The sequence below is a fragment of the Montipora foliosa genome, chromosome 5 (genome assembly GCF_036669935.1).
Source record: "Montipora foliosa isolate CH-2021 chromosome 5, ASM3666993v2, whole genome shotgun sequence".
In the NCBI taxonomy this organism is placed as follows: Eukaryota; Metazoa; Cnidaria; class Anthozoa; order Scleractinia; family Acroporidae; genus Montipora; species Montipora foliosa.
Window position 1 is genome coordinate 41592739 of NC_090873.1, and position 12500 is coordinate 41605238.

Consider the following 12500-nt stretch of genomic DNA (forward strand, 5'->3'; position numbering starts at 1 on the left):
AGGGAAGAGCGTATGGGAATCTGGGCAATGCATATGCAAGTCTGGGTAATTTTAAACAAGCCATACAGTACCACGAACAAGATCTTAACATTGCCAAAGAAGTGGAGGATAGGGCTGAAGAGGGAAGAGCCTATGGCAATCTAGGCAATGCCTACGCCAGTCTGGGTAATTTTAAACAAGCCATAGAGTACCACGAACAAGATCTTAGCATTGGCAAAGAAGTGGGGGATAGGGCTGAAGAGGGAATAGCTTATGGCAATCTAGGCAATGTTTATGCCTGTCTGGGTAGTTTTAAACAAGCCATAGAGTACCACGAACAAGATCTTAGCATTGCCAAAGAAATAAGGAATAGGGCTGAGGAGGGAAGAGCTTATGGCAACCTGGGCGATACCTATTCCAGTCTAGGTAAATTTAAACAAGCCACAGAGTATCACCAAAAGCATCTTCGTATTGCTAAAGAAGTGGGGGATAGAGCTGGGGAGGGCAAAGCTTATGGCAATCTGGGCAGTGACTATTTCACACTGGGTTATTTTAAAGAAGCCATAGAGTACCACGAAAAAGATCTCAGTATTACTAAAAAAGTGGAGGATAGAGCTGGGGAGGGAGGATCCTATGGCAATCTAGGCAATGCCTATGCCCATCTGGGTAATTTTAAACGAGCCATAGAGTACCATGAGGAATATCTTAGCATTGCTAAAGAAGTGGGGGATAGGGCTGGGGAGGGAAGCGCTTATTGCAACCTGGGAAATGCCTATGCCAGTCTGGGCAATTTTGAACAAGCCATAGAGTACCACAAACAAGATCTTAGTATTGCTAAAGGCGTGGGGGATAGGGCTGGGGAGGGAAAAGCCTATTGCAATCTGGGTAATGTCTATTTTAAACTTGGTCATTTTGAACAAGCCATAGAGTACCACAAACAAGATCTTAGCATTGCCAAAGAAGTGGGGGAAAGGGCTGGTGAGGGGAAAGCCTATGGCAATATGGGAAATGCCTATTCCAACCTGGGTAATTTTAAACAGGCCATAGAGTACCACAAAGAACATCTTAGTATTGCTAAAGAAGTTGGGGATAGGGTCGGGGAGGGAAGAGCTTATGGCAATCTGGGCTTTGCTTATTTTAGATTGGGTAATTTTGAACAAGCCATGAAATACTACGAACAAGATCTCAGTATTGCTAAAGAAGTGGGGGATAGGGTCGGAGAGGCGACTGTATATTATTCCCTTGGTCGCGATCATGAAATGTCAGGTTCCTTGTGTGATGCTCTTGGTTGCTTTCGTTTAAGCATACACTATTTCGATGAAATAAGACGTACACTTGAGTCAGAAGATGCTTGGAAAATAAGCTTTCGCCACCTTTTTCATAAAGCGTACGTTGCTCTGTGGAGAGTACTTTTGAAGAATAAAGAAATTGGTGAGGCTTTGTATGCTGCTGAGAAAGGTCGAGCACAGGCCTTGAGGGATGTTCTGAACGAACAATACGGTATTGGCTCACAGCTTTTCTCTGAAGTTTTTGCGAAGGAAACTCTCTCTTCTGCATTAGAGTTTCTACCTTCACAAACAGCTTTTGTCGCACTGGACGGGAACAAGATCAGCTGTTGGATGCTGAGAAAAGGCAGTAACATCCTCTTTTGCCAAAAGGAAATGTCTCAAGGAACACCCGAATTGCTGATGACAACTATTTTGAAAGGGGTTGGCGTAGGGGATGGTGTCAGATGTGAAGATCGTTCTTTGGATAACTTACGCAGAGATTTATCTTTGAGCAGAAAACCTACTTGTGGAAAAACCATCCCGTCTTCGAACTCCTCCGTCAATACTTTGCAGCCATTGTACGATGTCTTAATCAGCCCGGGTGAAGACTTGCTCCAAGTTGATGAGTTGATCGTTGTTCCCGATGGACCATTTTGCTTGGCTCCTTATTGTGCATTGAGTGAATCTATTAGGATCCGCACTGCTCCTTCGCTCACCTTTTTAAAAATGATCGCCGATGCAAGTGAAGATTTCCACAGTAAGACTGGAGCACTGCGTGTGGGTGATCCGTGGTTGAAGGAAGTTACTAACAGCGATGGTACGCCCATTTTGAACCAGATTCCCTGTGCAAAAGAAGAAGTCGAGATGATTGCAGAACTTTTGAAGACTGCACCCCTGACTGGAAGAAATGCCACGAAAGCTGAGGTGCTGAAAAGAATGAAGTCAGTTGCTTTAGTGCACATTGCAGCGCATGGATGCCAGGCAACTGGAGAAATTGCTTTGGCCCCAAATCCGCAACGGCAATCCTCGATCCCCAAAGAGGAAGATTACATATTAAAAGTGTCGGATGTTCAGGCAGTTCGTCTTAGATCAAGACTAGTTGTGGTGAGCTGTTGTCACAGTGGCCGGGGAGAGGTGAAGTCTGAGGGTGTGGTTGGAATAGCCAGGGCTTTCCTGTGTGCTGATGCTCGGTCTGTTCTGGAGTCACTCTGGGCAATAGATGACAAGGCAACGTTACTTTTCATGAGGAGTCTCTATCAACACCTGGTAGCTGGAAAAAGTGCAAGTGCAGCTCTTCACCAAGCGATGAAATCTCTTCGAGAGTCAAAGCAGTATTGCGCTGTAAAGCACTGGGCGCCAGTTATGTTGATTGGCGATGATGTCTCCCTGGAAATTCAAAGAAAATGGTAAGTGTAGATCAATCGCAATTCTGAGGAAATGAATGGTTATTGTCTAGGATTGTACAATAATGAGATGCACTTTGTACGACAAACGTGGTAGGTAAGAAGGTAAGCCTTATGTGGATCAAAATAAACACGGTAGCCTCAACAACACCATAATATTGGATTCCATGAAGAGCATGTTTATATAATCTAAAAACTTGAAAGAATACTTCCACAACACATGACTAGTCTACAACACTATAGGACTATAAAATAGAAAGTTATGTAAAAATTAAAACAACTAGGATGTTATTAATGCTGGGAAATATAATAATAATAATAAATAGGTGCTTATAGGGTGCATTTCTAACCTCAAGGCGCCTAACAACGGATCATTCATTAAAAAGACAGAGAAAAAGAAATAATTAATTAACAGTAATGTTTTTGAAACAAAAATATCTTAAGCCTAGTTTGAAATGTTTGTACTCTTTCTGCTCTTTTAATATATTCGGGAATTGAATTCCATAATTTCGGCGCAATTGTTGAGTAAGCGCGACCACCATAGGAATTAGATTTGATGGATGGGATGCATAACAGTGAACGGGTTGATGATCTCAGTGTTTTTAATGGGTGATATTCTTGTATAATAGGTTCTAAGTAACTGGTAGATTGCCCATTTAAGATCTTATACGTTATAAGTAAAATCTTAAAATTAATTCTTGCTTCGACTGGCAGCCAATGCAGATTCTTTAAAATAGGTGTTATATGGTCAGTGCTTAGTGCTTCAGTTATCATTCGAACAGCGATATTCTGGATTCTCTGTAATTTGTCCCTTTGATACTTTGGTATCCCATATAAAACGCTGTTACAATAGTCTAGTCTGGAAATCCCAAGGGAGTTGACTAGCATCTTCAACCCATCATACGGAAGGTATCTACGGATGCGTCCAATGGATCTTATAGCAAAACTGGCATTTTTGCATGTTTCGTTGATATGGTCATTAAAAAATAAAGTTTTATCCATTACAAAGCCCAAATTCTTAGCTTTTGCTATGGCACGGCATGACCCAAAGTGTCCTTCAAAAAAGTCTTCTTAGATGTTAAAATAAGCAAAGAAGGAGACTCAAAAGAATTTAAATAGATAGTAGACGTTGAGATAATTTGGGCCGCACGCATTCATTATGCTGTTATCCTGGAGATTAGTAACAGAAAGTAAAGAGCCATTACTGAATTGGACTGGAAATTATCTTTTTTGTAATTGAATTGTTGTTTTATTAACAAGATGAGAAAAGAGTCCCTTCAATAATGCGCGTGTTGATTCTAGCAGGCGGATGCTTGGGTACAGGCTCAAAACGAAAATGTGATTTTTGGTTTTAAAAAATGTATGGAAATACTTCTTGCACTGTCTTGGTGCGTAGCAATTTTCCAAATAGCTTCTACACATGCTCCTACGCACGCGTTGCGACACGGAAAACGCTACTTACAAAACAAAACAGACACTACTTAAGGCACTAAGTACAATACCATTTACAGAACAGTACTTACACTACTTACTACACAATACTTCCTAGACTTCAATTCTTACACTACTTTTAACAGTTTGTTTTTCTTTTATTTAGTTACCGCGCACCTGTGTACTTAAAAAAATGCAATTCAACACGGGTTTCCACTTAGCCTCTAGCATCTTCCTATTATTGTACTTAGCGGCAATATGACATTCAATTTTGTATTTTCTTTTAACTAGTTCCTTATAGGAAGGGAAGAACGGACGACGTTTATTCCTACGACAGTTCCATAAATGTAGCTTACCTAAAATAATTAAATAATTAAACAGAGAACATTTAGTCATGTTTAGTCTCTGTGACACCAACTAAAATAGTCTTTAACTCAAGTTTCCTTTGTTCTTTGGCTATAGCGATCCAATAAGATTCAAATTCTTCCCGAAACGCACGTGAGTAAACACAGTAAAAGAATAAATGATCAATTGTTTCCGCACCAGTATTACAAAAAGTGCAGAGATCGCTTTGTATTAAACCTATCTTAGCTAAGCGGGAATTTGTGAATAAAATGTCATTCAGTATTTTAAAATGAAAGCATTGTACATATGTTTCACAGATACTGGACCTTATTAATGAGAAGGCCTTTTTTATTTCCACATCATCAATAGAAAATTTTGATTTCAACTTTGTGAAGCCTCTAGATTCTGTCGCCTTCCTGGATATAAGCAGACCGTAGATATCCTTAGACTTGCTAAGTGCTGGATCAAAAATTCTATCACCAATCTTAAATTGCAGTGATCTAACATGATCTCTATTAACTTCATGGCTTCCAATTCTTAGATGACTTGGTACAGCGCAACGAACACAAGTCCAGGTCAGAAAGTTAGAGTCTTTTGAACCATTATGTTTTGCAAGGTTAAAGGACTCTGTGTTACTCAAATCAAATTTTATGTCACTTTAAAGAACAATGTTTGCACTATTATAATTATTATAAAAGATAGGTTTACCCGTTTACTTTAATTACAATTGTTCCAGATAATTGTTTCACGTGAACTTACAAGGTCGAATTTAGAACAAAAATCTGACCACCAATGTAACATCTCCTTATAAAATATTGAGGAAATATCATAGTCATTGATCTTATAATCACAATTAAGAAAAAATTCTCCACCAAAAGGTTTTAGTAAATGCAATAGATACGCTTTCCAGGGATACGAATTATCACTTAAAAATCTTCCAATCCATGAAAGTCGTAATGACATAATTGATGTTGTAAGATCAGTTACCTTTAGGCCACCAAATTCGAAATCATTCATTACTGCTGTCCTGGCGATTTTATCAGGACCCTTCCAAAGAAAACTATATATAATTGTTTGAAAAGCTTTTATAAACTCGGAAGGAGAAGGGAAGAATTGACAAGACGTATAAAACTTTGGGAAGTAATAAACTCTTAATAATAGTGACCTTACCGAGCAGGGAAAGGCCTCTCCAACTCCACAAGCGTATCTGAGATTTCATTCCTGTGAGCTTATCGTAGAAATTCTTTTGCACTGATTCTTCGTTATTGTAACTAAAGTGAACCACTAGAGCTTTTACATTTTTACGCCATTTCAATGCTAGAGGTGTTTCGGAGTTATTACGAGAGGAGCCAATCCACATTGCTCCGGTTTTTGTATAATTCACCTTTAAGCCAGAACAGTTTTCGAATTGATCAAGTAACTCAAAAAGGTATTGGGCAGATCTGATATCCGACAAAAAAGCTGTTAAGTCATCTGCATACTGCACCATTTTGAATTCTTTTGAATCTATTTTGATTCCATTTATGTTTGAACGTGAACGAATAGCGACAGCTAATAATTCCACAGCAATGATAAACAAGTAAGGGGAAAGGGGGTCTCCCTGCATTACACCTCGATTTATTTCAAAGCTAGCTGAGAGCATTACATTGTTAATGATGCAGCTTGTTTATGTTACTATAAAAGGTTTCTACCCATCTTATAAGACTGGGTCCAAATCCAAAGACTTTTAAGCATTTGAACATAAAATTGCATTCCAGATTGTCAAAAGCTTTCTTGAAATCTATAAAAAGTAGCAATCCAGGAATATCATAAGTTTTTGTGTAATCCATTATGTCCAAAATTGATCTGGCGGCTTCCCCTATGTAACGACCTGAAATGTACCCAGTTAGGTTACTATGAATGACTTCCGGTAAAACTTTAACAATACGAGTCGCTATAACTTTGGACGCAATTTTGGCGTCAACATTAGTCAAGGAGATTGGTCTCAAATTTTCCAAGTAAGTCCTATCTTTGTCCTGTTTCTCAATGACAGTAATCACTGCTTGTCTTTGACATGGGGACATTTCTTTCTTCATAAAAGCTTCATTGATGGTATCACTAAGTAATGGCCAAAAGGTGTTATAAAATTCAATGAGTATAATCGTTTCCTGGCGTTTTTGCAGTTGGAAATGTTTTGAGAACGTTCCTGCACTCTTCCGCAGTTATTCTACGTTCACATATTATTCTTGATTCATGTGAAATACTCGGTAAATTTGGATTATCGAAGAAAGCCGATGATTCTACATTATCTAAATTAACATTTCTACTACGAAATAAATTCTTATAAAATTTGCGTTGTGAATCCATAATCATAAAGGGGTCAGTAGAAATTACACCGCTAGCTCTTGCGCGTAGTATGATCCCCTCTACCTTGTCCTCGTACAGTGCTTCAAGATCCTGCTTACACTTGTCCTGTGCCAGACGCGTATTATTACACGGATTTGTTTGGAACATTAGGACTTCCTGATAAGGATTATTTAATTCCTCCTCTTGTTTCCGTCGAATAGAGGCTATTTGTTTCGAGAATATAATGGTTAAACTTGATCCAATCCCACAAAAGTCTAGGATCCTGTATGTCTTTACCTGCATCCAGCCAGGTCGGTAAATTGTTTGTTATCATGTGTTTATAATTTTCGTTTGCCAATAAAGAAGTGTTAAGTTTCCAGAAACCAACTCCTCTTCCACCTAATTCGATGTCTTCAAGTTCTAGAAATTAAAAATAGCGGAGTGGTCTGTTTTGATCGAAGGTACGATATCGACCTTAGTTACCAAATCATGTAATTTATCAGATATTAGCCAGTAATCTAGTCGGCAAAACACAAAAGGTCAGCAGCGCCCCCAGGTAAAACTTTGCAATGTTGGTTTTTTTAAGCGCCAAATGTCATGTTCACTGAATTCATTTTGCAATGATCTATAGAATTAACTATATATTTTCGTGGGATCGGTAGACCGCCTTTTTTGTCAAGTGTAATGTCAAGAGGACAATTAAAATCTCCACCTATAATAATGTTTTCTTCATTACCAAATTCATTGTTTCTTAATAATTTTGATAAATTACGATAAAATTTAACAGCATCGGCATCTTTGTTTGGGCCATATATGTTTGCAATTGTGTATATCTCATTGTTAATAGCAGCTTTTAGAACAATAAACCAGCCATCCGAACTTATTTCAGCTTGTTGAATAGTAATGTTCAAACTACTCTTTATGAGAATTGCAACACCTCTAGCATTTGTACTGCCGTGCGAAAATAAAACAGAGGCGCCCCACTCTTTCGGTAGCCTCGCAGCTCCTACAAGGTCTCACCTGATTGGAGACCACCCTTGAGGTTTAACAAAAGAACAAATAACAGAAACAATGGCCCTTTTGTTTTAGGCCTAGGGTAACAGAAACAATAGCCCTTTTGTTTTAGGCCTAGGGTCCATTGTTTCTGTTATTTGTTCTTTTGTTAAACCTCAAGGGTGGTCTCCAATCAGGTGAGACCTTGTAAGAACTGCGAGGTGACCACTCTTTTCGCCATTGATCCTGTCGTTCTGTTGTGGAGTGAGTTTCCTGTAAAAATATTAAGTCAGCTTTTTGCTTCCTACACCAGGAAAAAATTGCCCTACGCTTGTGAAAGTTGCTTAGGCCTCTAACATTCAAGGAAAGCAACTTGATGCTTTCAGGCTTAGTTTCCGGATTATGCATTCTTAGTGCAAGAATAATTAATCATTATCATATTAATAGGTGATATATGCCCTGAATATGAATTGAATAGCAAAACAAATGCAAAAGTAGTAAAAGAATAATTTAAGTTATGAAAAAGAAGTACAGCACAGACACGCAACAACACACAAAATTTAAAAACAAACGAAAGCGTACTTACCATCTTGGTTGCTGCACACTATCGCCGAGATCTCCATAGCACGTGAATGTATTATACTATCCTATTAAAAAAGACAGGCGGTTTTTCGGCGCCAGAATTGTAAACAGAGAATAAATCATGCAGTTTATTTAGCTATAATTAGGCAGTACATAATGACAGCAAAAACGTCAATATAAGGACTATTCACGTCTTTGCACAATTCTTTGCACAATATCTGCGCGGGAACTGACAATGGGATGAAAGCGAACTGGATTCCTTCTCTTTCTTTGAGTTGCTTCAAATGGTCTTTTCGTAGTTTAGCTCTTTCAGTCCGAATTGATTTTGACACGTCGTCGGATATGAATATCTGACTGTCGCAGAAAGGGTTATCTTTCAGGGTGTTCGTTGCAGCCTTTAAAATTCGTCCTTTATCGAGATATCTAAGAAGGTAAACGTGGATAAGTCTTGGCTGCGGAGCGCTAGCGCAGCCGCTTGGTTGATCCTCGTACGGTGCGCTTGCGTAACTTCAATATTTTCAAGTCCCGTGTGTTTACTGAAAAGTTCTTCCCTTAAGAATTGTTCTACAGAACTGCAATCTTTTTCGGCGCCTTCCTTTAAGCCCCATATGACTACGTTGTTCCTCTTGGACCTGTTCTCCATGTCATCAATCTTATCGTTGAGCGTGTCAATTTCTTTACGGTTCGCCTTTTCTGCAAGAGCGCTTTTAATCTCAGACACATCGAGGTCTAAAAGTTTATAACTATCTTTCAATTCGCTGACATCTTGAGCAGTTTTCTTTTGACTTTTTTTTCAAACTCTCTAACTTGAGCAGGATGGCGTTCAACTTCGACTCTTGTTCATCTTTAGCGGCGAGCAAGTCGTCCATCTTTGCAAGTACTGCGTCTAACTTCACTTCAGTATCTGTCATTTCGGTTCGAATAACACTTGTAAATCAGCATTTCCTGGCTTAACTTGACGAGAGCAAATGAATCGATCAGATTATTACTTTCTTATTTTGGTGCTTCCAGTTTCCTGTAGATAACGTTCTAGCTGTCATCCGTAGCAGTCTTGCCGATAGTCATCACATCGGTGGATTGTATATGCTCAAAAGAACCAGCTCTTTCTAAAGTTCCACAGTTCATTTTTGTTTCGTTTTCTTTTTTCCTTCCAGAAACGATGACGAAGACGCAAGAAGACTGCCTCATGGAGTCTGACTGACTTTTCAATGATTTGCAGAAGTTCTCAGGAACACACCTACAGTGGAGACGATCCAGAGGTTTAGTGGGGTTATACAGAATTAATTATAACTAAGCCAAAAGACTGTCAAGTGACTCTTTTGTGATTTCTTAGATGTCATTGACTCGAAAGTGGTAAAAAAGATTTAAAGAAGGGCGCTTTGTTGCCATTTGTTAAAGAAGAAAAATAAGACAAAAATTGCGAAACGAAAGATGCTTCATTATTCGGCTATGCTGACTTGGAATGCCTTTCAATACACTCTTTGTCTGATGATTCTACGTTGATATTCATAACTCTTTTAATGGTTCGTTTTAGCGATATTATTATAATGTGGTCGGTACTTATTCTTAACGACTGCAATTGTTAATTTTTGTTACATTAATCCTTTGTTGTTATCGCTTTTTCGTTCTTGTCGTGTTTAATTGAAAGACTTTTCAGTACATACTTATATTAGAACACACCTTTGAGTTAGTGAGAGCGAGGTCGTTATGGGAGTCTCATGGTTTCTGAAGAATTCCTTTATTTACATCCAAATTGAGGATACGATTAGAATTTAAGACGATAATTACGGTCAGCTGTATGGCCTCGATGACCTTAGCAACCAGTCAGAGTCACAGCAAGCGGTCATTCCAGACCACCGTTTCCCCGGTGTCTGTTGATATATCTCCTCATCATCCACGTCAAACTCGCGTTTCGGCCTTGTACTCAGTACGGAGAAGATATTCCTTTTCATGGCATTTCGGGTGTACTGATCAGCATGTACAAATGCAAACAGAAAGTCTTTTTGTCTTGTCGGATCTTTAGATAGACACGTGCAAGTTTATGTGTCGGGATAATTAAAAAGTGTTTTTCTTAACAGGGTTATGTTAGGCACTACATTAAAAAGTAGGGTTATAGTTTCTTGTAAGTCAAAGGTATTTTAGTGTGGTTTTGTCAGTATACTCACGCTTGTAATTGTTGTACTGTGAGAATAACCTTGGTTTAATACTGCAGCGTCTGGGTCGACTTTGGTTCTCAAGTGCGGTCTTTTCACAAAGGTTTCGGCCTTTTGTGTTCCCCCCAGCTGTGGTTGTTCAACAATTGACCCCCTAATAGGTGTTGATTGACAAGGTCGCACCTGCCGTCTTGCGGTGGATGTTCAATCGCGATCTTTGTGAGCAAAAGTTAGTTGAGAGCAGGACAGCGTGAAGTGAAGTCCTTGAGAAAGTAAAGCTGACCCAGTTGTGCCAGAACCTCAGAACAGTAGACAAGTGAATGCTGTACAACCAGACAGTTAAGAATTAAAGAGTAAAGATCCACGGTTGAACCGTACTCTCGGTGGTCATTATACGTTTGTTCCCTGCTCGCAGAGTAGAAAGGTTGCGGACGACAGAGCTAATCCCCGGCCTTGCCACAAAGTCGACTCTTACATGTACAGGACACGTCGCGGACATTTAGAGTGCATACAACTCTTCCTTGTTTTGCCAATCTTGATGCGACTTCAAGCTAAGCAGCTTTCTTGTGGTCGAGAGTCGGCTGCCGTTGAATTGCGGAAAGAAAACATTATCTCAAAAAACTGAGGTACCACACTCACAGTAGGATACCTCTTAACGCGGGTCACCCTATTGGATAGAATGGTGGAACGGCGGAATTGCGGAATACACGGAGTATTCTAAAATACTGAATATATGAAATATTCTAAAACACGGAAAATATGGAATATCAAGTTTGAAACACGGAATATATGAAACATTCTAAAACACGAAATATACTGTACGGAATATTATAAAACGCGGGATGAGAGAAAAGTCTTTTTAAAAAGGATATAAATATTACATTTTTTGCCCGTGAGTAGTCTGGGTAGGATAACATAACTTCAGATGACAATTTTACATTTTCTCGCGACAAAAAATAGAAAAATGTGTTACAGAGAAGAGTTCACCCCTGGGTGATATGTTTCCCCGATTCCGTTTTTGTGCCTCTCGGACTGCGCCGAAACATTGCAGGCGCGCTTTCCAACACTTACAGAAGGAAAAATGGAGAAAGACGATGGTAAGTGTCTCAATTCCCTTAAAACATAATGCACGACATGTTATCGTTTCTTTTGCAGGCTGATTTGCTAATTCAGTCCCTTTCTGAACACGATTTCCCAAGCCGATGTTGTTATGATCGATCACAGACCCTCTGTCGGTGTTGTTGTTATCGATCTGTAGAAGGATGAATACATTACAGCGGTTGCGATTTTCTGAGCAATAAAGTTTGAAAGTAAATAATTTAATGAATCAAACAAAGGGTCAACCGATTCCTGTGTTATGTTTTTTGGTCGTTCTGAGCTGTTTTAGAGGTCATTTTGCGAGATCTTTTCTCGGCTGCCAGTTAGAGAGTCAAGAAAATTGATCATGAGGCAGGCAACTCCGAGCCGCCGGCCAGTGACCTCGTCTTATTCAAGCGGGAACTGACGCCAAAGAAGTGAAATAGGCCATTTCCGAGTTCAAGTCTGCCTCCTCTTCAAAGCGAGTCTAAGTGCGAAGTTTTTCTTATGAAAATTAGTTTTCATTCATATGTAAAGTAGAACTAATTACCATCACAAAAACTTTGCACTTAGACTCGCTTTGAAGAGGAGGCAGACATGAACTCGGAAATGGCCTATTCTCACCTTGAAAACACCGGTATCCAATCGATTAGGAATGTCCCCATAACTTCGCCCACTTTGAGCTTCATCTTTCGAAAATTCACGGAGAAAGGCGATCCTGAAATCCATATTAAAGCTTTCTCAACATGATCGGTGCAAAAAACCAGATCAAAGGAATCCGAAGCATTTGAGTCTATTCTAATCTTCCAATCAGTGCAACACGATCGTTGGCTTGCCAACGCTTGGCAACAGTCGCGTTGCACCGAAGCTCAAATTCAGCGAAGGTATGAGGACATCCCTAATCGATCGGATGCTGGTGTTTTTCAGGTGAGAATTTCACTGGT

General features: G+C 39.4%; 2 protein-coding genes across 2 annotated transcripts in view; both read left to right on the plus strand.

Annotated features, from left to right (window-relative positions):
- Positions 1–1129, plus strand: part of LOC138002752 (tetratricopeptide repeat protein 28-like) — a 7209-nt gene extending 6080 nt beyond the window's left edge. Inside the window, exons 2-3 of the mRNA XM_068848735.1 lie at positions 1–1073; positions 1121–1129. The exon at positions 1–1073 is cut by the window's left edge and continues 275 nt beyond it. Coding sequence (XP_068704836.1) covers positions 1–1073; positions 1121–1129 — 1082 coding nt within the window. The remainder of the gene's footprint in view (positions 1074–1120) is intronic.
- An 87-nt stretch (positions 1130–1216) lies between these two features.
- LOC138004227 (tetratricopeptide repeat protein 28-like) lies at positions 1217–9804 on the plus strand. Its single transcript, XM_068850699.1, has 2 exons — positions 1217–2653; positions 9481–9804. Coding segments are annotated over exons 1-2 (1416 nt in total). The 5' UTR covers positions 1217–1238; the 3' UTR covers positions 9482–9804.
- Positions 9805–12500: the final 2696 nt, after the last annotated feature.

Coding starts and splice junctions, on each gene's coding strand:
- LOC138004227 (XM_068850699.1), top strand. CDS start 1,239: ATGTCAGGTTCCTTGTGTGATGCTCTTGGTTGCTTTCGTTTAAGCATA.